Source organism: Seriola aureovittata, chromosome 18 (assembly GCF_021018895.1).
Source record: "Seriola aureovittata isolate HTS-2021-v1 ecotype China chromosome 18, ASM2101889v1, whole genome shotgun sequence".
NCBI classification, from domain to species: Eukaryota; Metazoa; Chordata; class Actinopteri; order Carangiformes; family Carangidae; genus Seriola; species Seriola aureovittata.
The window spans coordinates 25,001,803-25,029,288 of NC_079381.1; the positions used below are offsets into that span (position 1 = coordinate 25,001,803).

The 27,486-nt window shown below is 41.8% G+C and overlaps 3 protein-coding genes and 1 long non-coding RNA gene across 11 annotated transcripts; 2 read left to right on the forward strand and 2 right to left on the reverse strand.

Annotated features, from left to right (window-relative positions):
* Positions 1–104: 104 nt before the first annotated feature.
* On the forward strand, positions 105–7,220 carry rnf224 (ring finger protein 224). The gene is made up of 6 exons (XM_056404326.1): positions 105–844; positions 1,155–1,272; positions 3,519–3,960; positions 5,526–5,808; positions 6,264–6,508; positions 6,642–7,220. The coding sequence occupies exons 5-6, from the start codon at positions 6,269–6,271 to the stop codon at positions 6,975–6,977; spliced, it is 576 nt and encodes a 191-aa protein (XP_056260301.1). The 5' UTR covers positions 105–844; positions 1,155–1,272; positions 3,519–3,960; positions 5,526–5,808; positions 6,264–6,268; the 3' UTR covers positions 6,978–7,220.
* A 111-nt stretch (positions 7,221–7,331) lies between these two features.
* On the reverse strand, positions 7,332–14,121 carry pisd (phosphatidylserine decarboxylase). Of its 4 annotated transcripts, XM_056404324.1 has the most exons (10): positions 13,792–13,810; positions 12,958–13,001; positions 12,616–12,752; positions 10,283–10,427; positions 9,887–10,021; positions 9,697–9,798; positions 9,298–9,421; positions 8,985–9,125; positions 8,729–8,889; positions 7,332–8,067 (listed from the first exon to the last, which is right to left on the reverse strand). In XM_056404324.1, exons 3-10 carry the CDS (start codon positions 12,648–12,650, stop codon positions 7,822–7,824), a joined length of 1,089 nt encoding a protein of 362 aa, XP_056260299.1. In that variant the 5' UTR covers positions 12,651–12,752; positions 12,958–13,001; positions 13,792–13,810; the 3' UTR covers positions 7,332–7,821. The 4 variants fall into 4 exon arrangements, with proteins under 4 accessions (XP_056260299.1, XP_056260297.1, XP_056260298.1 ...); XM_056404322.1 differs by lacking the exons at positions 10,283–10,427; positions 13,792–13,810 and adding an exon at positions 14,028–14,121; XM_056404323.1 differs by lacking the exons at positions 12,616–12,752; positions 12,958–13,001; positions 13,792–13,810 and adding an exon at positions 11,354–11,499.
* Positions 14,122–17,777: 3,656 nt separating this feature from the next.
* On the reverse strand, positions 17,778–24,963 carry wu:fi75a02 (translation initiation factor IF-2). Of its 4 annotated transcripts, none has more exons than XM_056402973.1 (11): positions 24,811–24,963; positions 23,913–24,041; positions 22,943–23,539; positions 20,343–20,805; positions 19,688–20,038; positions 19,385–19,408; positions 19,098–19,275; positions 18,871–18,959; positions 18,701–18,772; positions 18,472–18,602; positions 17,778–18,381 (listed from the first exon to the last, which is right to left on the reverse strand). In XM_056402973.1, the coding sequence occupies exons 2-11, from the start codon at positions 24,031–24,033 to the stop codon at positions 18,218–18,220; spliced, it is 2,190 nt and encodes a 729-aa protein (XP_056258948.1). In that variant the 5' UTR covers positions 24,034–24,041; positions 24,811–24,963; the 3' UTR covers positions 17,778–18,217. The 4 variants fall into 4 exon arrangements, with proteins under 4 accessions (XP_056258948.1, XP_056258949.1, XP_056258947.1 ...); XM_056402974.1 differs by having other exon boundaries at positions 22,943–23,083; positions 24,811–24,962; XM_056402972.1 differs by having other exon boundaries at positions 22,943–23,830; positions 24,811–24,959.
* LOC130186178 (uncharacterized) lies at positions 24,432–25,717 on the forward strand. 2 transcript variants are annotated; one of them, XR_008830260.1, is made up of 2 exons: positions 24,432–24,642; positions 25,360–25,717. It is a non-coding gene; the product is annotated as an uncharacterized LOC130186178 (long non-coding RNA). The 2 variants fall into 2 exon arrangements; XR_008830259.1 differs by lacking the exon at positions 24,432–24,642 and adding an exon at positions 25,133–25,256.
* The last annotated feature ends 1,769 nt before the right edge of the window (positions 25,718–27,486 follow it).

Sequence of the window (27,486 nt, forward strand, 5' to 3'; positions counted from 1 at the left end):
GAAACGGAAGGGGGGGGGGGTCATTGTCTTTATTAAACAAGAAAACTGACATTCAACATATTGAAAAGAGAGAAAAAAAATCAGCTACAAAAATAGTGAAGACAGATGGACAGAACACACCTCATGTTACCAGGTTTTAGGCTACCTGTTACCTGATGTTACCTGTTGTTACCTGTTACCCTAAGAGTTCCTTCATATGAAGGTTTTGGTTCTCCTCACATAAATTACACTGTTCATTGTAAATGAGACCAGGACCAGTTCTCTCCTGGATCCCCACCTGAGTTTGTCCCTCACCTGAGTCTCCGCAACTACCTGAGTTGCAATCACTCACCTGGACTCTCATTTTAAACTTTATAAGCAGCAGTCAGACATTCACATATTTAATTTCCCTGGATTTTGCTTCTTGGTGCAGTTTGTTTGAGATGTGGTTATTCTGTGAGGAAGCCTGCAGACAATACTGAGGGCAGAAAGTTTTAAATTCCTGAAAACTGCAGCATCAGTTAAACTGGGTTTAAAGCTTCACTGTTGACTTTAGAAATAACATGACACCATTTATTAATCAGCTGTCTGTGTATGTTATATGTTATATATACAGATAATATGTAGTTTTAATACAATTATTATAATAGTCAAACATCACAATCTATTATTGGCCGCATCATAAGTTCATGGTGTAACAAAAAAAACAGAGAGGAGGATTTCCGTGAACTCACCTAGGAAAAAACCTGTAAAATTTAGCCAATGGGAGCAAAGTGTGGGCGGGGCTTGGTATTGGAATGCGAAAGAGAGAAAAGCAGTTTCTGTCGGACCGGTTAGTGACCCTGGGTGAAACATCACCAAACAGGTAAATAAAACTTTTATTAATGATCTTTATGAATTTTAAGTAATTTATAACAAACATTAGGAAAGTTAGAGAGAGAGTGGTCGAGCTCCATAAAGAGTGAACGGAGAGAGAGGTAAAGTGGCACACACAAACAACAGGGGTGGGTGTCCGGTTTGAGGTGAGAATGGTTGAGCTCCATAGAAAATGAACAGGGAGAGAGGGAGGGAGTGTTGTCAGGTTGAACTGGTTTGGGCGAGGCGGCCGAGCGAGCTTCACACACAGTGAAAAGGAGAGAGAGACAGATTTTTAATGTTTGTGTCGCTTCCTTCAGTTTGTTTCACTTCAGAAGAAGAAAGAGGATAAAACCAGAGAAGAAGAAGAAGTCTGATTCTGTAGAGAAACCACAGATTGAGGAAGAAGAAGCAGAAACACCTCCTGCCTCTGAACAGGTGAGTCCATACACTTTGACGTTACCTGAAACTAGTTTGTACACTTCCTGTCTGTGAGTGAAGTACAAATACTTCAAGTTGAACTGCTGCTCTCACTAAAAGTACACAAGTACTCAATACTCAAATAAATGAAGTATCAAAAGTATCTTCATCTTACCCACAGTGTTGGAGGAAGCAAAACTACAAGTCGAGTGTACAAATACTACAACTTAAAGTACTGTGTTTCAAAGGTTAAGTAGAAGTATAAATACGCTGAGAAAGTACTACATTATAAGTAAAAGTCCTGCACTAAAAAGTACATGAGTATTATCAGTATAATGTAGGCCTACTCAAAGTATGAAGTAAAGTAATGCAGGTATGAAGTAGCAGCAGTAGTATTAGCAGCAATATTAGAAGATTTTTACTTGAGTAAATTAAGTACTGCAGTATTCAAAAGTACATTTTTATGTCAACACATTGTTGTAATGTTCCACATTTACAGAACCTAATGACTCTGAAACAAGCTGTTGACTGACTGACTGATGATTGATGACTGACTGAATGACTGACTGACTGACTGATGATTGACTGACTGATGATTGATGACTGACTGAATGACTGACTGAATGACTGACTGACTTACTGACTGATGATTGACTGACTGATGATTGACTGACTGACTGACTGACTGACTGATGATTGACTGACTGATGACTGACTTACTGACTGATGATTGACTTACTGACTAATGATTGACTAACTGACTGACTAACTGACTGATGATTGACTGATGATTGACTGACTGACTGATGATTGACTGACTGACTGATCACTGACTGACTTACTGACTGATGCCTGACTGATGATTGATTGACTGACTGATGCCTGACTGATGCCTGACTGATGATTGATTGACTGACTGATGCCTGACTGTTGATTGATTGACTGACTGACTGACTGACTGATGCCTGACTGATGATTGACTGACTGACTGATGCCTGACTGATGCCTGACTGATGATTGATTGACTGGCTGCCTGACTGATGCCTGACTGATGATTGACTGACTGACTGACTGATGACTGACTGATGATTGACTGACTGACTGATGATTGACTGACTGACTGATGCCTGACTAATGCCTGACTGATGATTGATTGACTGACTGATGATTGATTGACTGGCTGACTGACTGACTGACTGACTGACTGACTAATGACTGACTGACTGGCTGCCTCACTGATGCCTGACTGATGATTGACTGATGATTGACTGACTGACTGATGATTGATTGACTGGCTGACTGATGACTGACTCACTGGCTGCCTCACTGATGCCTGACTGATGATTGACTGACTGACTGACTGACTGACTGACTGACTGACTGACTGATCAAACATTCAAACTAAATGAATCTTTATTTAAACTTTGAACACAGACTTCGTCCATCGTCAGGACACTGACAGGTTCAGACCTGACTGACTGTGGAGGCTGCGATTGGTTTATCTGTGATGAACACAGTATATTGTCCATCACATTTTCAAAATAAAAGACAATTCATTCACTGATTAAAAGCTCTTCAAAGTAAGATTCCTTCAAAGAAATGTAGTAGATTCAAAAGTACAAGATTACTCAAGTACATGTACTTAGTTACTGTCCACCACTGGTAGCAGTAGTATTAGTATTACTAGGCTAGTAGTATCAGATGATCACATGACATCATTCACTATATTTATTTGAATGGAAGAAATTCAGATGTAACTAAACCGACCCTGAGGACAGACACAACATATTGAAATACATTCCTTTTCAATGATTAACTTGAATTAATTTTAAGCACAGTATTCTGTTTAACAATAATATTATAGTATTATTTATTCATTTAAAGGTTTATGTAAGCAATCGTCATAGCCACTAGATGTCACTCTACACCACCAGCATCTCAGACCAAAACAAACGCTTCATTGGCCACGCCCCCTTCCTGTTCAGGTGTTCCAGAGCTCAGTGAGTTTCCACTCACACAAGCGGCTGTGAACACGAGAGACGACAAACAGCCCAGACACAACCATTAGCTTCATCATGTCATGATCTGACTCTGTAACATCCTCCACACACACACACACACACACACAAACGCAAACACACCACACAAACACGCCCGCACACACGTTAGAGTTTCTTATAAAGTTTTCTAATCCTGATTCTAAACTTTATAATCTCATGTTAAAGAACCCCTCTCTCTCTCTCTCTCTGTCTTTCTCCACACAGCTCTCTTGCCCTGACTGATTGGTTGATTGGTCAGTTTTAGCCCCGCCCTCCTGTGACGCTCCACCATGTCATCAAACATCAACGTCTCCCTGGACAACCCATACGGTCAGGTGACCATCCCACGGGCTAAGCTCCACCACCCTGATGACACTGCCACGGTCATAGCCAATCCGGTGGCTCTGAGCAGTAATGACGGGAACCCATATGGTGTGTCGAGCTCCGCCCCCCCACCACCTTATATGGTGAAGGAAGATGGAGGGGGGGAGGAGGAGGGAGGAGGGAAGTGCCGTGCTTGTTGCTATCGCTGCAGGAAGAGGAAGTGATCTCACTGTGGCATGAGTTGGCATCACAGTGACAGGACGTGATGTCACAGCATCAGGAGGACTGTGATTGGCTTGAAATGGAGGATGGAAGGACAGGAAACAAAGACACAATTCAAAAGGTGAAAAAGGAAGGAAAGGTCATAAATGACTGAGTGAGGAAGTTGTTTCATTTGTGGCAGCCATTTTGTGTCAGTTAAACATTAAAAAGCAAAACTTGTGTCAACTTCCTGTTTGTTAAATCAAAACCTAAAAATATAAAAATTATTTAAAAAATGATTCAAGCTCAAGAGCCACTTACTGAAATATTCCTGAAGCTCAGCAGGTTCCACTCTGAAGAAGGCCATGGGATCCAGCTGAAAGCTACAAGAATTACTAGGAGTTGATGCTTTATACAAACATATGATCATGATAATATGTAATGATAATAATTATGATATGATCTAAAGCTGGTTTTGTTAATTTTTTACATTGAAAAAAGAGAAAAGTTTATTTTTGATGTTTCAAAACCGAACAAAAATGACAGAAAAAGATCAATAATCAATGACATATTTATTGATCTGTGAGCAGATAAGATTAGATTAGATTAGATTAGATTAGATTAGACATAAAATGGCCGCTGCATGATTTCATCGTTAATGTGGAAGTGACTCCATTAAACTAAATATTCAGTTTTTTTTTACTGTTCACATGAATGAATGAACAAATGGATGAAATAATGAATGAATTAATGAATGAACAAATGAAATAACGAATGAATGAATGAACGAATGAATAAATGAACAAATGAATGAATGAACGAATTGATGAAAGAATGAATGAACAAATGAATTGCTGAGTGAACGAATGGATGAATGAATTAATTAATTAATGGATGAATCCATTTAAACATCAATAATCCCAAACATCTTAAAATGAAGAATCTCTAATATAATGAGATTTTTGAAAATTCTGACGTTGAAATGAACGATGGTGAAAATGGTTAATAATTGTATAAAGTGATGAATGGATGAATCTTTTATTTTATTTTGTCTGTAGTACATTAATAATATGATATATAATCTAAATGTATATTAATAATCCCCTGACCAACAAACTGTTTGCGTTTTTTATTTTATCTCAGAAGAAAAGATGATGGTCCATAAAGTATTAGTAAGTAGAACTTTTATTGTGAAGGAATTTTGATGACATCATAGTGTTTGTTCATTAGAGTTTTTCTGTGTCTGGTTCTAATAAAGAATATTGATAAACAGACTGATCAGCTGATCATCCTGTTAATACCTCACTAAAACACACACACACACACAACCTGAGTATATGTATATATCCAAGTTATACGTCTCTCCTTGTTGCCATGGCGACCTCAGTCTGTCAACACTGAGCCGTAACCTGATAGGTCGACACCAGTGGCCAATAGAAACCTGAGAGCAGCTCCACTTTCTATTGGCTGATCAGGTTACAGGTGAGATTATTGATCGTGTCGCCTGCTCAGGTTCAGAGTCTGAATATGTTCAATTTACCTGTGTAGTTATTGATAAGTTATTGATAAGTTTTTTATTTGTTTGATGTTACAACAGAATTTAACTCCTTTCATTTTTACATTTTATTCTGTTGCTGTCGTTGAAGAAAAGTTTTGTGTTTGTACGAAGCTGAATTATTGACGAAGGTGACTCTCTCTCTGAGGCAGACGGGACGAGAACGAAAGAACAGAGAAGAAGAAAAGAGAGAACGACAAGTAGGAAAAGAAAGAAAGAGAAATAAAGAGAGAAAGAAGAGAGGAGGATATAACAAGAAGAACGGCAAAAGAAAGGAGGAAAACGTGCAGTGGAATAAAAGAAGAGAAGAAGAAGAAGAGAGGGATGAAAGAGGGAAAGAAGAAGAAATGAGAAACAACAGAAGATAAAATAGAGAAGAACAATAAACCGGACAGCAGGAAGAGAAAATGTGATGTGAAGAAGATAAAAAACCAGGTGAGTTTGTGTTTACATTAAGAATCTGACCAATCAAAGCGCAGCAGGTGGAGAGCTGGACACACTGGTCGTTCCAATTTCTCTTTTTCCAAATGTCCTGCAGTTAAATTTAGCTTAGCATTAGCCTCAGTGCAGGTCTGAGCTCTGAACTAGACTAGATGAGTCCTTAATCTAGACTAACCTGTGACTAACGTTAGCCGGACAGCTAACAAACCCACGGCATGAGAGTAAGACAACCGAGTCACATTCCTCCTCTTTTAGTGGACTAACCCACTCTGGCTCCGGTCTGGCTCCGGTCAGGTCCTGGTCAGGTCCCAGTCTGGCTGTGGTCTGGTACAGGACTGGTCCTGGTCTGGGTCCGGTCTGGTTCTGTTCTGATCCCGGTTCAGTCCCGGTCTGGTCATTTCACAATAAAATAAAAAATTCTTAACAGAATATTTTCTTCTGCCAATCAGAAAAAATGTCTGATGACAGAAAGAAAGAAGAAAAGGAGGAAGAGGAAGTGACCTGTCAGCCCCTCCCCCCTCCCCCCTCCTCTGTTGCCATGGAGACACAGATGTCACTGAGGAGGCAGGACCTTGTGTGCATCGTGTGTTTTGGCAGCTACGACTTGGCAGCACGTTTGCCGCGGCGACTGAACTGCGGCCACGCCTTCTGCCAGGCGTGTCTGAAGAGGCTGGACACGGTCATCAACGAACAGGTGAGTAATGACATCATCAGCACAGAACAGGTGAGGACAGGTGTGGAAAGCAGTTGAAGTTACAGTGACTAAAGCTTCCATGAGGACAGGTGATGTGTTGTGAGCTCAGACTGAAAACAGACTCCACCCCCAGGTGTGGATCCCGTGTCCTCAGTGTCGACAGAACACACCTCGGCCCAGAGGAGGAGCAGCAGGTCTGGACCTGGACTTGGCCTCCTTCCTGGGAGTGAAGGCCCAGCAGACCTGCACCTCTTCCTGCTCCTCGACCTCCTGGAGCTCCATCCGCAGGGAGGGGGTAGCGACCGGAGATGCGGCTCAGGATGGGAAGCTGTGGCTAGGGAAGGAGGTCTCCGATGACAGCTGGTCACACGGAGGTCTGGCTGAGCCGCGTTTCCACCGTTATGGCAACTGCTGCCCGCCGCCATCCTTTTGGCTGTGCTGCTGGTTCTGCTGCACAGGGCGGGGCTAATGCAGAGGGGCGGGGCTTAAACCAGTGTGCTGCTCCGGTTGTTTCTCCATGTTGGTGAATTTCTTCTGCTTTAACTGATGTAAAAACTTCAGTATTTAAATATAATAAATCATATTCTACAGATGTGAATCATCATTTTATATTTCTCACTGACTGAGACCATGACAACATAAATAAAACATTGTATTAATTGTAATATGATCATGTGACAATAATATGATAAAAATAAAAAGTATCAAGTTTAAATCCCATTATGCAGAGAAATGGTCCCATTCAGTGTGAACATGGACAATGAACTAATTAATAGCATTTATTTAATTATACGTTCAACTATTTTAAATAAAGACAAAAATATGAGAAAAAATATTTATTCATATTAAGATATTTGACAAAAGTCGAGAAACTAAAAAAAAAGAAAACAGATGAAATGGAAGAAATGATGAAGGAAAAATAATTAATGTTTCTTTCTGACCAATCCCAAGCCTCCTGATGTGCCTCCACCAATCAGCTGACAGCTCCGACTGCTCTGATTGGTTTGAGTCAGAAACAGAAAAAATAAAGCTTTGAACATTCAAACAGCGTCAGTGGACGGACTGTTCTTTTAAAGGAACTGTTCTGGGCGAGCGACATAGCGACGGAATACAAACACAGAAAGAGAGAGAGAGAGAGGTTTGGCATCTTCCCTGCCATGAGGCCCAAGGCATTCTGGGAGTTATAAAAAACAAACATGTCCTCTTCATGTCCCATACAGCGTCTTCCTTATGCAGAAAATTACCCACAATGCCTTAAACTCTTAAAAATCTGTCTTGTCTACAGGCCCCTACTCCTGAGTCTGCCTGGCCAATCAGAGGCTGCCAAGCCCCTCCCCAACTCTGATTCGCTGTCCCGGCTGCAGGTTGAAGCTGAAGTCTTTAGGAGCCTCAAAAAGCAGAACAATGGTGGAGCCGAGGTTAAACTCCCCCACCGCCTCCCCTCTCTGTAAAGCCACGCCCCCTTCACCTGCCGCCTTCAACAACTGGTCACCGGCGGCGATGTAGCTGCGGTCGTGGAAGGATCCTTTACTGTAGTGAGGAGCGTTGGTCTGAAGCTCCTGACGACAAAAACAGTCAACAAATATTTAATACAATATTGATATTTAATAATTTATGAATACACCATTAATATTGGATAATATCAACATTGAATAATATCAATGATTTAATATTCATGTTTAATAATATAAATAATTTCTGTTCATTAACAGACTGTAAATTACACAAAAGATAAATCAATATATCAATAAAAGACATATCAATGTTCAACCTAATTTAAACATTAACATTTTAACATAAAAAATAAAAATAAGTGAATTATCAGTATGATTTCAAACTCATGTAAATATTTTGATTATAATATAAACAGCTGCTGCTGAAACATGAACATCAGACTGTTCTGATAAAACACGTTACAATAATTATATGATCATTAATTTAATATTAGTTTTTTTTTTTTAAAGTATATTTTTTTGGGCTTTTATGCCTTTAATAGACAGCACATTGGAGAGTGACAGGAAACAGGGAGGCAGAGAGAGGGGGAATGACATGCAGTGAAAGGCCGTTCGATACGGGATTTGAACCGGGGCCGACTGCAGCGAGGACTGTAGCCTCTACACATGGGGCGCCTGCTTAGACCACTACGCTACACGACGCCCCAATTTAATATTAGTTTTAATATTATTCTTTTTTTCTGGAGCTGCTGGTCCAGGTCCTCACCTGGTCGAAGTAAACCCTGATTGATCCCACGTTTGTGGCTCCGACTGCTGTTAACGAGAAGAAGCCATGCTGCCATTGGCCGGTGAGCGCCACACGCTCATTAAGACAGAAGAGCTCTTTGACCCAACGAGCCACACCTGGGTTAACCGACATTAACGAACCTAACGAGGAGAAAGACAGAGAGGGGTTGGGGTGGGGGTTGAAGACCAGGTACACTGCAGAGAACAGACAGGTGAACAGGTGAATGGACTCTCACCTGGGAAGTGACGTCGAAGCTCCACCCTCCAGTCTGTGGGCGAATGGAAACAGTGATAGTCACCTGGAGCCAGGTAGACCACGACGTGGAACAAGTCGTTGTCGGGAGACGCTAGGAGGAGGTCCCTGAAGGAGGAGGAGTCTAAAGAGAGCATGTCAACACAGGTGAGTCCAGGTCAACACAGGTGAGTCACAAGTCAACACAGGTGAGTCCAGGTCAACACAGGTGAGTCACAAGTCAACACAGGTGAGTCCATGTTAACACAGGTCAGTCCTAGCTCACATTGGCGGGGGTAGAGTGGGTGTGTCCTTACCATTGCCCCGCCTCTTTTGTGGACCCAGGAAGTTCTCCAGACTGTAGGTGACCCCCTTCACCTGCTCCACCTCCGAGTTCTTCACCTGACCAAAGTGGAGGATCCTCCCGTCCGCTGGAGACACCTGCGGACAACCAGAGCTGAGGTAAGAACATGACTGAGACCACATGACCCCCAACCCGCTATCATCACCCATCATGCATTGTGTCTGAAACACACACCTGATTATTAATTATTATTAGTAAATTCACCTTAAACAAAACAGAAGATAAAAAAGAAAGAGTCTGAGGTCCAGGACCAGGTCTCACAAGACCAAGTCCTGAGGAGGAGGAGGAGGAGGAGGAGGAAGAGGTGGAGGAGGAGGAAGAGGAGGTGGAGGAGGAGGAGGTGGAGTGTTACCAGGCAGGAGGAGGTGCAGAGAGGTCTGACTGCAGGTTTGAGACGTCGACGGAAGAATTCTCCCAGATTCCTGTAGTGATGTAAGTCCTCCACCGCTGCCTCCTATTGGACGAAGGTGAGACAGGAAGGTGACCATGTGACATGTGACCCTTACCCTGTCTCCTCAGCTGGTCCGGGTCCAGGTCCTCACCTGCATGTTGACTCCAAAGGTCCAGATGTAGAGGGAGTAGACGGGTCTGCGGAGCCAGGTGGGGAGCTCCACTCCGTTCAGACGACCCCACGCTCGAGAGAGGAGGCGTGTCGGGAAGGAGCGGTACAACGCCACCTGCAGGAGGAGACAGGTACTAAAGCTTCAATACTGATGATTACAGGAGGAGGTGAAAGAGAGGAGGAGGAGGAGGAGGAGGAGTAGAGAACAGTGATTTGATGTCTAAATAAATAACTTGAGTTTCTGATTAGAAAAAAAAAAACAAGAAAATAAAACAAATGAAAAATCAGATCAGATCAATCTGATCAGGAAGTCAGTGGCGGCAGGAGGGAGGAGATAACAGACGAACAGAAGAAGGCATTCAGCAGCCCCTCTTACCCGATTGGCCAGCGGCCGCAGAGCGCCTACAGACAGGACGTAGCAGAGGAAGGTGATTGGCCGACGGCGCCAAGAGGCGGGACGACACACGCCGCCACTGAGCACGCTCAGGCGGTGACGGAGAGCCAAACGAGGTACCTGAAGCCTGATGGTGACGAGATTTAACGAGAGGGTGAGGAGGAGGAGGAGAAAGAGAGAGAGGAGGAGGAGGAGGGTGAGGGTCAGAGGGAAGAAGAGGAGAAGAAACAGAGGAGGAGGAAGAGGAAGAGGAGGAGGATAGTGAGGAGGAGGAGGAGAAAGAGGGTCAGGGGGAAGTAGAGGAGGAGAAACAGAGGAGAAAAAAGAGAGGAGGAGGATGAGAAAAAGAGGAGGAGGAGGAGGAGGGGGGAAGGTGAGGAGGAGAAGGAGAAAGAGATGAGGAGGAAGATAAAGAGGAGGACGAGGAGCAAAAATAGGAGGAGAAGGAAGAGGAGGAGGAAGAGGAGGAGAAAGACACGAGGAGGGAGGAGGACTAGGTCCAGGACGGACTAAATCTGTGAGCAGCTAACTGGGTTAGCAGGTTAGCACAGGATCAAGTGGAAACAGGCTAAGCTAGGCTAAAGCTAAAATAGCTGACCTGCTAAACTAGCTGTTGCCACGAAATAAACACACACACACACACACACACACACACACACACACAGTAATCTGCTCTAACCCAACCCCTCCACCCTCCTCTCTGTTTATTCTAATGTCACTTGCCCCCTGGTTCTGCCACCTCTCTCTCTCTCTCTCTCTCTGTTGTGTTCAGTGTCTCTCTCTCTCTCTCTGTTGTGTTCAGGGTCTCTAGTCCTCAGTCAGATTTTTAAATGTTTAATTTTAAAATTTAACGTTTTCTCTGACAGTCTTTAGTCCTCCCTCCCTCTCCCACCTGAATCGTGCCGTGGCTCTCGTCCTCACCCCCCTTCCTCCTCCTCCTCCGTCTTTCTCTCTCTCACCGTCGGTCGCGCGACAACGTCGCCTCACCTGCCGCAGCAGGTCGCGCGACCGCCGCCCGCCACCGTCTCCGGGGCGACGGGAGAAGAACCTCACCATGAGCGCGTGTCCGCCGACGGGGAGAGAGACGGTGGGAAACACATCCAGACAGTTTCACGTGAATACCCCGACGATGTTTAAACCAGAGAAGAAAAGACGGGAGCGCGTCCACTGAGAGGAGAGAAGAACTGCCCGGGAGGGAGAGAGGGGGAGGGATTAATACTGCGGAGCCCCGCCCCTCTCCCCTTCCCTCATATTTCACATTTACATGATACAAACCTTTTGTGATAATATTTTTCTTATTTCATTTATAATTATTTATAAAACAACTATTATTAAGTTTTTATATTTTATCATATTTTAATAATATTATTTATTTTTTATTTTGACTAATTTATTTTTCATTGTTTTATAATGTTTTCATTACTTACTTACTAAAGATCAAATGATTTATCATTGAATTATTAAGCATATTTTATTATAATGAATGTAAGGATCAAGATGTGACTGAAAATAGAACTTTTATTGTTTTATAATATATTATTCAGAGAACTTTGATTTACTGATAAATAAAGACAAAGTAAATAAATAAACTAAGGAATAAAATCAATCTTTGGTCCAATCAGAGCCTCCTGGTTACTGATTGACCAATCAGACCATGTCCCCAGTGAATGGACCAATCAGGAGGTGGGGCAGTGAGGAGAGGGGGCAGAGCCTGAGTCGGTGCAGCGCGGTCAGTGTGACATCATTGTCACCTTTCACCCAGTGAATGAATCTTAGTCTGTCCTCAGAGCAAAGGGATAAACAGCTGATTCCACCAGCAGGGTTCACACCTGAGTGATGTCACTGAACAAACGTCAGTCCAGCTCAGTCCTGAATCTTTGCTGCAGTCCGAACAAACCTCAGGTAAAGCCTACAGACTGGGCTGTTTGGGCCGCTGGTATCTAAATTCTGTGCACCTGAGCACACAGGTGTTCACACAGGTGTTCAGGTTACCTGTCAGCAGCTGTCACTGTGGTCAAAGTGACGAACAGCTGATTTTCAGTGTGAACGAGTAAAAGAAGAAGACAACATTTTCAACACTGTTCACTATCCTGCTGTCTTCTCCATCACCTGGTTCATGACCTGGTGCATCACCTGGTGTGTCACCAGTGAGAAGAGTGTGAAAGTGTGGAACGCATCAGAGGAGGTTAGGATTAGGAGACAGAAGAAGAAAGGTGAAAGTACAAAATGAAAAATAAAGAAGAAAGAAAACAAAATGATAAGGAAAGCAAAGAGCAAGAAAAAGAAGAGGAAACTGCAGGTTTATTGTCTCCTACCTGTGTGGGCGTGGCCAGAGGGGGTGGGGCTCCATCTTCCTCTTGGTTCCTCCTCCTGTAATGCTGGTAACCAAGGTAACCACCACCTGTCACCAACAGGAAGCGAAGGGGCCGTGGGCGGGGCAAGAGGCCACGACCTGAAGAGAAAGAGCCGACTGTAACTTCTCGTGGTGTCACCACAGAAACCTTCTATCAATCGATACTTTCAATGAATAATCAGGAGTTTGTCTCAGACACAAAGGTACATTAGATGTTAACGAGGTGGACATGATCAGTGTTTGAAAGGAGGTGAAGAGGAGGAGGACGAAGAGTTAGAGGAGATGAGGAGGTGCAGATACTCACCTGTGCTCAGGCTGCGTTGTTGGCTGCAGCTCAGAGGAAAAACTCTGTAAACAACATGAAAACAAACAGTGAAGTCTGATAAGTAAAATATAGATTTCTGACATATTCTAAATACATGGGAATATTACATATGCTTTTCTTAAATATTCAAATTTAAATATTAGAGTGAAGTTAAAGTAAAGAGAAGCAGAGTCTGACAGATGAGCTGATATCAACTGATCAATATCAGTACATGTGATTTAGAAACAGCTGTCCACTCTCAGAACCAGTGCCAGTACCAGTATGAGTACCATTATCATTATCATTACCAGTATCATTATCAATATCAATATCAGTATCAGTACCATTACCAGTATCAGTACTAGTACCAGTATCGTTACCAGTACAAGTACCAGTATCAATATCAGTACCAGTACCATTACCAGTGTCATGACCAGTATCATTATCAATATCAATATCAGTATCAGTACCAGTATCATTACCAGTATCATTATCAATATCAATATCAGTACCAGTACCAGTACCGGTACCGGTACCGGTACCAGTATCATTACCAGTATAAAGGCTCTAGGTAGTTTGGTCTTTAACTCACATACTGATACTCATCACAATAAATACCAGAAACAAATAAACACTGAGGATAAAGTGAAAATGTGTCCGCAGCGCGGGACAGAGACGTTCAACAACAACACGTTCAGTCCTGACGAAGCTCCTGACAGCGGCACGTTCAGGTGAAATTCACCTGTTCACACTATGAAAACAGGTAAATCTGAGAGACCTGGCTCGTGTGACCGGGGCCGAATCTCACATCCGTCTTATTCACACACTGCTCACCTGTCTGACGTTACATTCAACTCAGCGTTTGGATTTTAGACACCATTAAATATCAATGAAATATAAATTTAAACCAGAGTCTGGTCAGGTCAAACTGTCTCTTCACAGCGTCGCTAACACGACAAATACGTCACACTGTCATTACAATTCTGCCACGCGACGGTAAAGGAAACACGTCACTGACTCATGACGATACTGTAATATTTTCAGTAAAAAATAAAAACAAAGTTAAAAACCTGTAAATCACTCCGCTGCGCACACACCGCAAGACCGCCGCCATGTTCTGTTTGCGGATGTGACGTCAAGACGTTCTTCTTCAATGACGTTTAACGGCCGCTGGCATCCAGGTAGTTACATTACTGACATCTATCGGACTCATCTAGCTCCTGCACTGACCGGAAGTAAATTGACGTCAAGATGTTGTACGTCAGGAGGAACTTCTCCTCGTTTGTTTGTTAAACGCGGGGTCAGGCGGGGTCAGGCGGGGTCAGGCGGGGTCAGGCGGGGACGCCCCATATCGCCTTATCTCTGTCTAATCTGCACTCAGCTACTCACTGACTATATAAAGCTTAGTCCAGTTCAAGGTATCTCAATTGCAGGTAATGAAGTTATCATCAACCAGCTGGCTGATGATACAACATTATTTTTGCGAGATCTGTCTCAGATACCTTTATCTATTGATCTGATAAATACTTTTTCTGCTGCGTCTGGACTTTGCTTGAATATAAAGAAATGTGAATTGCTTGCTCTTAAACAATGTGACATCCCTTCTATTTGTAATATACCAGTAAAAGACACTGTCACTTATTTAGGAATCAACATCTCTAAAGATAGAGAATCCAGATGCAATTTGAATTTTGACTTGATTATTGACAAAACCCAGAAGAAATTGAACCAATGGCTACAGAGAGATTTGTCATTGAAAGGTAGAATTTTACTAACCAAAGCTGAAGGAATATCCCGTCTTACATATTCTGCTTTGTCTCTTGATGTTAACAAAAGGGTCTCAAAAGATATTGACAAGATGTTCTTTAATTTTATATGGAGAAACAAAACCCACTATACTAAAAAATCAGTAATCATGAACTCATATGATAAGGGTGGCCTTTTATACTTTAAATAATACTTTCAAAATAAATTGGTTAAAACAATTCATTAAAAACCCTTTTTCAATATGGAACTTCATACCAAATTTTATTTTTTCTAAATTAGGAGGCTTAAATTTCTTTTTGCTATGTAATTATGATGTTGAAAAAATCCCCTCAAATTTATCTTACTTTCATAAACAGATGCTTCTTTCCTGGTCTTTGATTTACAAACATAACTTTTCCCCACACAGATATTACATATGGAACAATAAACACATCGTATACAGAAAAAAATCTTTATTTTACCCCTTTTGGTTTTCTCACGACATACTGTTAGTTCATCAGTTGTTTAATCAAGATGGATCACTAATGTCATATGAAGAATTTATCTCGAAATATAGCATCTTAATCCCTATTAATGAATTTAATACTGTTATAAATGCAATCCCTGATGGGGTAATTATGTTATTAAAAAATACAGCAGGACACAATCCAACTTTAATACCGACTGATCCATCCAAACTTGAAATTGGTCAAATTTGTTTTTCATCAATACGAAATAATAATCATCGTATACGTTCTTTATTTCAAAAAGAGGTCGTATATATTCCTTATGTGGTATCTTATTGGAACTCCTTTATTAATAACCTTAATTGGAAAAAAATGTGGAATTTCTCAGCCAAATTTTTGATAAACAATAAAGCAAAAGAAGTATCCTTTAAATTGATTCATAGATTTTACCCAACAAAAAACAACAACGATTCAAAAGAGAGATTGTTGTTAATTGCTCATTTTGTGAAGGACACCCTGAAGATATTTTTCATTTATTCTGGTCTTTCCCCTTTTCCACCAAATTATGGATGGATATTTGTGACTTAATTTCTACTTGCATTTTACCACATTTTCCTTTTGCTTTGAACATGTATTGTTTGGCTTCATTGACTATCCACCAACAAAAAAATGATATTTTTATGTAATTAATCTGATCATATATTTGGCAAAATGGCATATCCATAAATGCACATACACTGCCCAAAAACCACTCTTTTCTATTTTTTACAATGAGGTCAAACAATATATAAAAACCATTAATTACTCCACTAACGAGAAAGCTATTAAAACTATTTCCATGTGTGCTCTCTTTGATATATTTTTGTAATTCCTTTGTAATATTTCCTTTATACACTGCCTGGCCAAAAAAAAAGTCGCCACCAAAAAAAAAAGTTCACACACTCTAATATTTCGTTGGACCGCCTTTAGCTTTGATTACAGCACGCATTCGCTGTGGCATTGTTTCGATAAGCTTCTGCAATGTCACAAGATTTATTTCCATCCAGTGTTGCATTAATTTTTCACCAAGATCTTGCATTGATGATGGTAGAGTCTGACCGCTGCGCAAAGCCTTCTCCAGCACATCCCAAAGATTCTCAATGGGGTTAAAGTCTGGACTCTGTGGTGGCCAATCCATGTGTGAAAATGATGTCTCATGTTCCCTGAACCACTCTTTCACAATTTGAGCCCGATGAATCCTGGCATTGTCATCTTGGAATATGCCCGTGCCATCAGGGAAGAAAAAATCCATTGATGGAATAACCTGGTCATTCAGTATATTCAGGTAGTCAGCTGACCTCATTCTTTGAGCACATACTGTTGCTGAACCTAGACCTGACCAACTGCAGCAACCCCAGATCATAGCACTGCCCCCACAGGCTTGTACAGTAGGCACTAGGCATGATGGGTGCATCACTTCACCTGCCTCTCTTCTTACCCTGATGCGCCCATCACTCTGGAACAGGGTAAATCTGGACTCATCTGACCACATGACCTTCTTCCATTGCTCCAGAGTCCAATCTTTATGCTCCCTAGCAAATTGAAGCCTTTTTTTCCGGTTAGCCTCACTGATTAATGGTTTTCTTAAGGCTGCACAGCTGTTCAGTCCCAATCCCTTGAGTTCCCTTCGCATTGTGCGTGTGGAAATGCTCTTACTGTCACTATTAAACATAGCCCTGAGTTCTACTGTTGTTTTTCTTCGATTTGATTTCACCAAACGTTTAAGTGATCTCCGATCACGATCATTCAGGATTTTTTTCCGGCCACATTTATTCCTCGTAGACGATGGGTCCCCACTATCCTTCCAGTTTTTAATAATGCGTTGGACAGTTCTTAATCCAATTTTAGTGGTTTCTGCAATCTCCTTAGATGTTTTCTCTGCTTGATGCATGCCAATGATTTGACCCTTCTCAAACAGACTAACATCTTTTCCCCGACCACGGGATGTGTCTTTCGACATGGTTGTTTAAGCAATGAGAGGCAACTCATTGCACCAGTTGGGGATAAATAACTTGTTGCCAGCTGAAAGATAATCGCCCATGCAGTAATTATCCAATAGGAGGCTCGTACCTATTTGCTTAGTTAAATCCAGGTGGCGACTTTTTTTTTGGCCAGGCAGTGTATGTTTATAACCCCCTGGTGATTATGCACTATTCTTTCGTATTGTTCTGTATGTCTCAATAAACTTGTATTAAAAAAAAAAAAAAAAGTTGTACGTCAGGATAAACCTGTTTAGTTGTTTCTCTGCCCTGAGTTTAGTCTGTCAGGTACATCTCCCTCCACTGTGATTGGCTGACATGAGAGCCGGTGAGGAAGGGGCTTTGCTAGGTCCAACCAAAGTAAAAATAAATAAATGATGCACAAATAAATAGATCAACATCAATGCTGCTTATTGTTCTGAAAATCAACAATTACCACTGAACAAAAACATCTAAATATTTAAATGTTTTTAAGAAATTTAACTTAATTTAAGTCCTGGGTGTTTGAATGGAAATTTGATGCTAAACGAGACATTATTTTTATAGGGTGTACAAAACAACAACAATAACAATAATCAGGATACAAACATCAGTGATTGGAAACAAGCTTTATTTGTTCAAAAAATAGAAACATTTCAGCAGAAATATATATTACACTTTAAAAATATTCACCAGTGACGCAGTACTACACTGTACTTTGTGAGTACTGCAGAGTACTACAGCATCACTGAAGTGTGTGCGTGTGTGTGTGTGTGTGTTACCTGACATCATCCAACCAGTAAAAAAAAAATTAAAATATTAAATATTCCAACATTCACATTTCAAACAGTCTACACTGTAAAAAAAAACCTGAAAAACTGAAAAAACAAACATCAAGTTCACAGCAAAAAAAAAAAGAAAAAGGAAAAACCTGCTACACATGACCGCCTGACTGATGACATCACTGCGGTAACCAGGCGGTTAGCAGGTGTGCTAGCAGCTCATGTTTATTTGGCCTTTAGTCAGCTGACAGAGAGTGATGGTCATGGCTCACACGTCTAGGCCCTGCCGTGTAAGGAAGTCTTCAAGCGCGCTCAGTCGCTCCACCAGCATCACGTCCAGGTCTGCGTCATCGTCACCGGAGCCATTGACGTGGCAATGTCGCCGAGCCGCTGCCCGCTTCCTGGGCACCATGGCAACAGGAAGCCCCCCCCCTAACACAACAAAAATAAGGCAATTAAAGAAACATTCTGATCTTTAAATATCCAACACCCCCCCACTGTGAATCATGTATCCCAGCATACCCTGCGGCCTCTTCCTCTTCCTGGGCTGAGTGAAATCAGGGAAGAGGAGGAGCCTGCGCCTCCTTTGCTGACCAATCAAAAGCAGCGTTCCATCCTTCTCTCGCGGCTCTTCAAAAATCGTCTCCAGACTCCTGCAGGATGACAGCAAGGCATGCTGGGAGGTGTAGTTTGTGCAGCAGATTTGACAGTTTATTTCTATGGTCTTCATGTGGGGTTTTGTAGTTTTTACCTGTTGGTGGTGGGGGATTTGTAGTTCTTGTTGGTGTAAATCTCCTCCAGACTGAATTCTTTCTTCTTTAATCTGACAACGTAAACACAACATTTTTATTTTATTTGAATATTTTCACTGATGTTTTTATTCTGTTGGGTTTTGTCTGCTTCCCTCCCTCCACTCTTGACCTTTTGACTTTTGGCAGTCCCATTGGTGTGAGCGGCGTTTCCCGTGGCGGCGCTCGGCGGATGCGAATCTGTGACACTCGTTTTCCACGCTGAGCAGAACACATGAAAATGAAGGAGAGAAAAGAAGAAGTGAAGCTCCGTCAGGTGTCGACAATGAAAACTGGAAAAAGTTAAAAAAAAAAGAAAAAAGAGAAACAAATATGTAAGAAATACTTTAAAAACTCCACCTCTCCCTTTGTGCTGAGAAACTCAGAGCTGGCTGCTGATTGGCTGGCAGGGAAGGGATCAGATAGTCCATTAGCTGGACATGGGGGAAGGGGCAGGGCCCGTCGCCGGGGTAGGTGGACACTCCAAGCGCTGTGATTGGCCCGTTGCTTCTGCTGTCGCCGGACTGAAAAAGTCAAGCTACAACACAGTTATTAACATTAACATGTAATAATTATATAATAGTAAAATGTAATAATTATATTATAATAAAATGTAATGTTAGAGTTAATGACATCATGTTTTTTACCTCTGTGTTGGAGTTCGCACGTAACTGTAAAGACAAACATGAACATTATGATCAGTGTACCCTAATAATAATGAACTGCGAAACTTTAATTAAACCATATTTATAATATATTTATGAATCTACTTAGTGTCATGTTAAATAATTAAATATAAATATTCACATATTATTTCATGACAAATCAAAATAACAATCAAAAATTCAAACTACTTAAAACACTGAATCAAAAAAAATTGATACCAATGAGCTTTAATGTATAATTGTTGCTAATGAATATTAACAAGGGTTTATTTAAATGTGACCAACCAGTGGTCATTGCTTAGACTGGGCGCGGCTGTCCAGTCCTTCAGGGGCCGCAAGGGTCTCCCACATACCCCGCCCCTCACTAACTCCGATACTGTCTCCATAGCAACCACTGACAGCCGTAGCATGTGGGCAGGGCTAAATGAAGAGGAGGAGGACCGTGGCCACAGGCGGAAAGCCCTGTGATTTGAGGAAAGGGAGAGGGGAGGGGTGAAATCAGAGAAACACCATTGGCCGGATGTGACACTGAGGGATTCTTGACAAGACACAGAGTCCAATGATTGGCTGCAGGTTCGAACACTCTGGGCTGACTGGAGGAGGTGCAAGGCATCATGGGAAGAGGAGCTGGAGATGCTGGGAGGATAAAAAGATGATTTAAATTCTTAGTATAATATAAATTGACCTTTTATATTCTTATATTTATTTAAAGTGTCATTTACTGTCAACACATTTTATATCAATATAAATATTATTGTGTTTTACATCGATTGGAATGTATTTTTATTTGATATATAAGTGAAACTGAGTTATTTTAATTATTCTTATTATATTTAGGTTATAATTCAAATTTTTAACGATCATTTATAATTTCAATAAATCTGTGTCATGCCCTCTCTCTCTCTCTGGTTCGCTGTCAGTGTCACTTGCCCTCTCTCACCTGTGTAGTAGCAGGGGCGCTCTGTAACCATTCTGCCTGACGACACTGATGGCCTTCTCTGATTGGCTGGCTCCTCCCTCCTCTCTCCTCCTGTGTTTCCTGTGGTTGAAGTTTTGCAGAGTGAGCGGCGCCTCCTCCTCTGCTCCTCCTCCTCTGATAGAGACAGCCATCCGCCCAATAAATCTCCCAGGATCCTCCTCTTCTTCATTTTCTTCTCTGTTTTCTGGCAAAATAAGAACCTGTTCTCCTCTGTTCTTCTTCCTCCTCTTTCCCCCCCTCACCTCCTCCTCCTCATCATGAGCCCTGCTCCTCCCCCTCCTCTGGTCTGACTGGCTGAAACAGGGGGGAAGAAGAGCAGCTGGTGTGCCCCCGCTGTCTGATGATGCTGATGATGAAAAGAAGGTGACAGGTGGGATCGAGCCGGAGCTACAGGACGAAGGGGAGGTGGTGAAGACGGCCGAAGCTGAAGAAGAAACAGATTAAATCAAAAGTGTAGTTGTAGCAGGATTTTCAAAATAAGATGGGTTCATATTTATAATATATAATAATAATGATATCAATAATAATAATCCCTGTTAAGGCTGCTCGATTAAGGCAAAAATCATATTGATTATTATATTATTGAGATTGTGATTATTCAACACGATTTCTCATCGACTTTCAAAAAAAACAGAAAACAAAATAACTGATTTCGAAACAAAAAGCGTTGTATCCATGTAGTTATTCCTGTTATATATGATGCAAGTTAAAGACATCTGAGCATGACACCCCCCCCCCCCACCCCCCCCCCCCCCCCCCCCCACCCGACAGACCTGAAACTGAATTTCTCAACAACAGCTCAGATGACGTTCTGTCCATCTCAGACTGAAAGAAATCCAGAACAATCAGCTGGATAATGGTCAGTTTCATCATGAACTTATTAACTCGGTGTGTGTGCTCCAGGCTGCAGCGTACAAACCACACCTGACGCAACGACGGATGAGCTTCGAGCTAGTCGTAGAAAACTGTTCATGTCTCCGTCTGTATGTGACGGACTTTCACCGGATGTGTCAAGAGATCGCTCGTGTTTCCGTCCTCACATGAAAAAACCTGAACCACACTTCAAAACCTTTAGATCTCTCCATAGACACTAAGAGCAGGGGGTGTGTGTGTGTGTGTGTGTGTGTGTGTGTGTGTGTGTGTCTGTGTGTGTGTGTGTGTGTCTGTGTGTGTGTGTGTGTGTGTGTGTGTGTCTGTGTGTGTGTGTGTGTGTGTCTGTGTGTGTCTGTGTGTGTGTGTGTGTGTCTGTGTGTGTGTGTGTGTGTGTGTGTGTGTCTGTGTGTGTGTGTCTGTGTGTGTGTGTGTGTGTGTGTGTGTCTGTGTGTGTGTGTGTGTGTGTGTGTGTGTGTGTTGTGTGTGTGTGTGTGTGTGTGTGTGTGTGTGTGTGTGTGTGTGTCTGTGTGTGTGTGTCTGTGTGTGTGTGTGTGTGTGTGTCTGTGTGTGTGTGTGTGTGTGTGTGTTGTGTGTGTGTGTGTGTGTGTGTGTGTGTGTGTCTGTGTGTGTGTGTCTGTGTGTGTGTGTGTGTGTGTGTGTGTGTCTGTGTGTGTCTGTGTGTGTGTGTGTGTGTGTGTGTGTGTGTGTGTGGTGTGTGTGTGTGTGTGTGTGTGTGTGTGTGTGTGTTGTGTGTGTGTGTGTCTGTGTGTGTGTGTCTGTGTGTGTGTGTGTGTGTGGTGTGTGTGTGTGTGTGTGTGTGTGTGTGTGTGTGTGTGAGCGCTGCCCCGCCCCTCACACACAGGGTCAGAGAGAGAGATGCAGAAGAACTTCTGCGTAGGAAACAGTGAAAATGCATCATAGACGAATGTCTTCATCAGAAATGGAGTTGGTGAATGTGCAGAACTTTTATGTTGCAACAACAAATACGAAATCTATTTTCCTAATTCCTTCAGTACCAAGAGCGGAACACATAATGTTGGATGGGTTCGAAATTCGATTAATTGCCCAGCCCTAATCCCTGCTCACTCAAACCACCTGCTTCTGTGATAAATTCCCACGTTGTTGCTTCAGTCAGAATCTTCACGTTCACAGATTTTTATTTTGTATTTCATCATCTATAAATAGAGCTAATTAAACAGTAGTAAAGGAATCATCAGGTCTTAATGACCTCTCGTTAACCTGCACATGTAGACTTCTACAGGTTTGGGTTTAAGGACTTGTTGCTATGACAAGAGATCCAGATACATTTTAAACTAGCTTTGAAGAACCTGGACTCAACCAAGATCTGAGGTTTTCAGTCCTACGACGGTGGGTCACCTGTTACCAGGTACATCACCATGGTAACTGACACTGAACTACTACTAACCAATCAGATCACTGGAAACACTGAGTCATCATTCTACAGGATCCTGACAGGGACAAAAGAGATAATGGTAAAGTGATCAATGAGAATGATAAGTAGAAATCTGTACTGATCAGTGATTGATCACAAAATAAATACACAATAATATTAAAGCTGTCTTTGACCTGAACAGACAAGTGAATGATTCATCAATGAACTGATTTATCGATCAACAATGACATACAGACTCTTCCTGTCTGAGGAGGAGAAGACAGACACAACTCACCAGGAGAACAGGCTCCTCCTCCTCTCTGACAACTCCCCCGCTTCCTCCTCTTCTTCCTGCTCCTCCTCTCCAGAGAGTCCAGACGACGGCCGAGGGAGGCCAGAGCTCCTCGCAGGAGGCGCCGCACCTCCTGCCGGTGAGCTGAGAGGAGGCGGGGCAGGAGGGAGGAGCAGGGGCAACAGGGGGGAGAAGGAGGAGCAGGAGGGGGAGCCACAGGGGGAGGTGGAGAAATGAGTGACAGAGGGATGTGAGCAGAGGAAGAAAGAGGAGAACAAATGGCAGAAGGAAGAGGAGGTGAAGAGGAAGGAGGAGTTGGAGGAGGAGACTGAGAAGAAGAGTGATGATAAAGGAGAGGAGGAAGAGGAGCAGAACAAAAAGGAGGAGAATCATGGAGAGAAGGAAGAGATAAGACGAAAACAGGAGCAGGAGGAGACGAGAAGGGGGGAGGTGAAGGATGGATGGATGGAGGGACAGGAGGAGAGGAGGAAGGAAGAGGAGAAACAGAAGAAGAAGTAGGAAGGGTGCAGGGAGGAGGAAGAGGAGTAGGAGTGGAGGAAGGAGAGAAATAAACAAGAGAAGGGGCTGTAGGAAGAGAAACTGGAGGAGCATGTGACATAAAAGGAGCAGAAGAGACAGATGTGGGAGGAGGAGGTAGATGAGTGGAGGGAGCAGAGGAAAGAGGAGAAGGAGGAGGAGCAGACGAAAGAGAAGAAGAAGGGAGGGACAGGGGATGAGGAGGACAGAGAGGAGAAAGAGGAGGAGGAGTAAAAGATGATGGAGGGGAAAGAATGGAGGGAGGATGAGTTGAAGGAGGAGTTGAAAGGAAGGAGGAGGCACAGGGAGGAGGAGGTGAAGAGGAGGAGGAGCTCCAAAGAGGAGAGAAAACTCCTGCAGGAGGAGAAACAGCAGTCAGTGCCCTCACTATCTCTCTTTCTACATGTAAACACCAGGTCTCTCGCCCAGATCTCACCTGTTTGTGTTCCGCCGTTATCACCCTCATCAACCAATGGGAGGACAGGAGTCGGGGTCACAGTTAGCAGGCCCCGCCCCCGATCGTCATTGTCATTCACTGTCAGCGGTCGAGATAGCATAGTGGAGACTAGCACAGAGAGAGAGAGAGAGAGACAATGCCGATTTAAACTACTGAGTTTGAATTAATTAATTAATCAGTTTGAGCGTTTCCCTTTGATTAAAAAATAACATTTTTAATTTTACTCAAATCTGAAAGAAAATTTTACAATTTACATAATTTATAAATATTAACGAAGTAAAAATATTTTTCTCTTAATTATCTATAGAATAACTTTAGTCTAAATCATGTTTACAAGCATGTTCTGATATTAGATAAAAACAACAATAATAAAAAATATGATCATAATAATAACAATAATAATGATGATGGTAATAATAATAATAATAAAAATAAAGATAACTCTTACGAATTGATCATTTATTTTCGTTGTTTCAGTGTCAGGAAAGTTGCCTAATATGAGCAAAAAAAACAAAACAAAAAAATGCATTAAAAACTAAAAATCTTTAAAAACGTTGCAGCTCTCACTTCCTCTCGCGAGATTTCACCTACTGCTGGAAAAATCCCAAAATATTTGTGTAAATCTGCAGATTTCAGCGTCAACTAATTGACTAGTGATTTTGACGGTTTTATGTCGTCACAGCGGGATTCTGCGTGGCGTAACAAAAAGGTAACTGCAGAGAGCGGGACTGTTGCGGTTCGAGCTGAGGATAAACAGGGATTTGAGCGAAATAAAAGGAAACTGATCGAGCTAGCTGCTGTTAGCTGCCTAGCAAGCTGCCCTGTGTGTGAAGCCGTTAAACAGGAATAACCGGGACACTTTAACGGTTCATTTTACCTTTTTCAAGCCCGACGGGTCCGTTAGTCGCCGTTAAATCCTCTTATTTCTCATTTTTAGTGGTTTGCCGGCAAAAATACCGAATCGGGCCGGTATTTCCAGTGGAATCGGTGCCCGTTATCGCATTAGACCGGCGTCAAGCTAACGGAAGTCATATCGACTGAACTTCCAGTGTGAGTGTCAAAATAAAAGATCCTGGGCGGCAAGCGGAATACGTTTCAAATTAAAGCATAATGAAAAGTAGTTTCACAACTCCCGGAGGAAAGTTTTTCAAAGCAACAGAGCAAATATTAAATAATACTAAAATAAGATGTGTATCTATCTATCTATAGCGTGATAGACGTGATCAGTTGTGGGTTGTACAATGTTGATGCAGTGAGTGATTATCCAATCAGAGAGCAGCTCTTATCTGTACCTGACCTCTGACCAGTGTGGACCTTGAGCAGGTAAACCTGCCTTAAATTTATATGTCCTCAGATTCGTGACAGAAATAAGAGACAAACTTTTGTTCATCATAGGATTCTTTTTGTTTTGTGACTCATAATGCAGGTTTTCCCGCCTGTTCTTCTTCCTTCCGCTCTCGTGTTCCTCCTCCATCCATTCACTCCGGCCAATGGCAGCCACGTCCTGGTGTTTCCAGGTGAGTACAGCCATTGGTTGAACATGCAGAGCATCATGGAGGAGCTGGTGAGGAGGAACTACTCTGTGACCGTTTTAGTTTCCGACGCGTTGCCATCCATTGACTACAACAACAGCCGCAACATGGCCAAGTTCAACTTCCTGCTTTTCAAGGTGATGTCCAGGTCTCTGGTTTTCAGACTTTCAAAGACGTCCAAGAAAGGAGGTCTAGATGCTTTTGACTTTGATCCAATGAATGGTACCATTAAATTAAAATGGTTACAAAATTTCTTGAGACAAGGTGAGAGTTTTTGGTTTTATTTCCCTTCTAAAAATCTTAAGGAATTTTGGTGGTATAGATTTCTTATTAAGATATGACTTTGATATTCCTAAACTACATGTCAAACTATCAGTTTTACATCAACATGTTCTCCAATAACTTTACCCCACACACAGTCCCAATTTGGAATAATAGAAGTATATTCATTTTTAAAAAAAATCTTTGGATGGAGATGGGTATTTGGTCGATTATACATTTATTGGATAGTTGCTGTAATTTCTTAACATATGATCTGATATGTACCATGGCAACATAATACAGTAATTAAGGAAATCCCTCATGATTTGATTCTCCTAATTAAAGGCATGTTGTTGTAGCCTATTCTGTGGTTATTCCACAAAAACCTTCTTTAGTCATAAATGGAGGTAGTTTTGTAGAAAAGAAATGCAGTAATACATTTTTCAGAACTGCCCTCACTTCAATTTATTCCCATCACCACTAAAGAGGAAACATATGTTCCAAGAATGCACCGGTTACCTCTCTTATTCAAAACCACACCTATATTTGATGCCCATTTAAATGATATATTATAGTATAAAAAATATGTGAAATGCTGTAATACTATAAAAGCCCAACATCTGTATGATTATCTTTGCACTTTAATACCTGACTGATCTCTATTTTGTCCCTTTTATATTTCTTATAATTTTATAATATATGTATTTTTTTTATTTGAAATTGTTTAAGTCTATTATTATTATTATTATTATATTTTATTATTATTCTTAATTAATTAATCAATTATTATTATTTATTTATTCCTCCATCTTCTTACCTCTGACCTATAGTTCTGTTCTTATTACTGCTTGCTCAGTTGTTCCTATGGTTTATGCACTTATCCTAAATGTGATTTATGCCTTTTTGACTGTCATAAACACATCCATGTTGTGATGTCACGTCATGACTGTGATGATGTCATCTTCTCCAGGTTCTGTTCAGCAAGTCTGAGTTCCACGGTCTCAGCTAGGAGTTTATTCACTTCTCCATGAGTCGAATGCTTCGTATCCGCTGCACAAGTTTTTCGAGATGCTTGATTGGATAACTTGGAATAGTTCAAAATAAAAGTAATTAAAGTAGGTATTAAATTAAGTTTTTTTTTTTTTTTTAAAAGTGACGTTATAGCATTTCAAAACAAAAGCCAACTGACTGAAACCCTGCTCCGCTGATATATGTGACTGGTAAGTATCAGTGGATATTGATCGGTTGATTTTCACTGTAGTATATTTTGGAGTTGTAAAATTGCAGATCCTTTCACAATAAAAGCCCCGCGTTTCCTTCCTGTCAGGTCACCCAAAGACCAGAGCGTTTGTAAGTCACGGCGGCACCAACGGTTTGTACGAGGCCGTGTATCATGTTGTGCCGCTGGTCTGAGTCCCGATAACCTCTCCGCCATCGTCCTAGACTCAAACTACAACCTGAAGTTATGTGACTGTGGTGTTGAAATCATGTGAATGTAGTGTTGAAGTCATGTGACTTTTGTTGAAGTCAGTTGACGGTGGTGTTGAAGTCACGTTACGTTGAAGTCGTGACGGTGATTGAAAGGTGGTGAACTGTGCTTGATCCAAACAGGAAGTAGGTGACTGATAAACACTGACCAGGACAGAAACACACAGTTTATCAGCTGACAGGATTTAATTTGACTTATTTATTGGAGCATTAAAAATGTTGGTGGTTGTTTCTCCGTCACTCGAACACAAAGCAAATCCGAACAAAATAAC

What these genes read in the sequence shown, in the direction of transcription:
- rnf224 (XM_056404326.1), top strand. Translation starts at nt 6,269, where the DNA reads ATGTCTGATGACAGAAAGAAAGAAGAAAAGGAGGAAGAGGAAGTGACC. An exon ending in ACACGGTCATCAACGAACAG is followed by an intron (nt 6,509 to 6,641) that starts GTGAGTAATGAC and finishes CTCCACCCCCAG; the next exon opens with GTGTGGATCCCGTGTCCTCA.
- pisd (XM_056404322.1), bottom strand. Translation starts at nt 14,071, where the DNA reads ATGGCGGCGGTCTTGCGGTGTGTGCGCAGCGGAGTGATTTACAG. An exon ending in CCTTTGGAGTCAACATGCAG is followed by an intron (nt 9,799 to 9,886) that starts GTGAGGACCTGG and finishes TTCGTCCAATAG; the next exon opens with GAGGCAGCGGTGGAGGACTT. An exon ending in TCTGCACCTCCTCCTGCCTG is followed by an intron (nt 9,422 to 9,696) that starts GTAACACTCCAC and finishes GGTTGTCCGCAG; the next exon opens with GTGTCTCCAGCGGACGGGAG.
- wu:fi75a02 (XM_056402972.1), bottom strand. Translation starts at nt 24,033, where the DNA reads ATGCTATCTCGACCGCTGACAGTGAATGACAATGACGATCGGGGGCGG. An exon ending in AGTCTAAGCAATGACCACTG is followed by an intron (nt 19,409 to 19,687) that starts GTTGGTCACATT and finishes TTGTCTTTACAG; the next exon opens with TTACGTGCGAACTCCAACAC. An exon ending in AAATCCCCCACCACCAACAG is followed by an intron (nt 18,603 to 18,700) that starts GTAAAAACTACA and finishes GTCATCCTGCAG; the next exon opens with GAGTCTGGAGACGATTTTTG.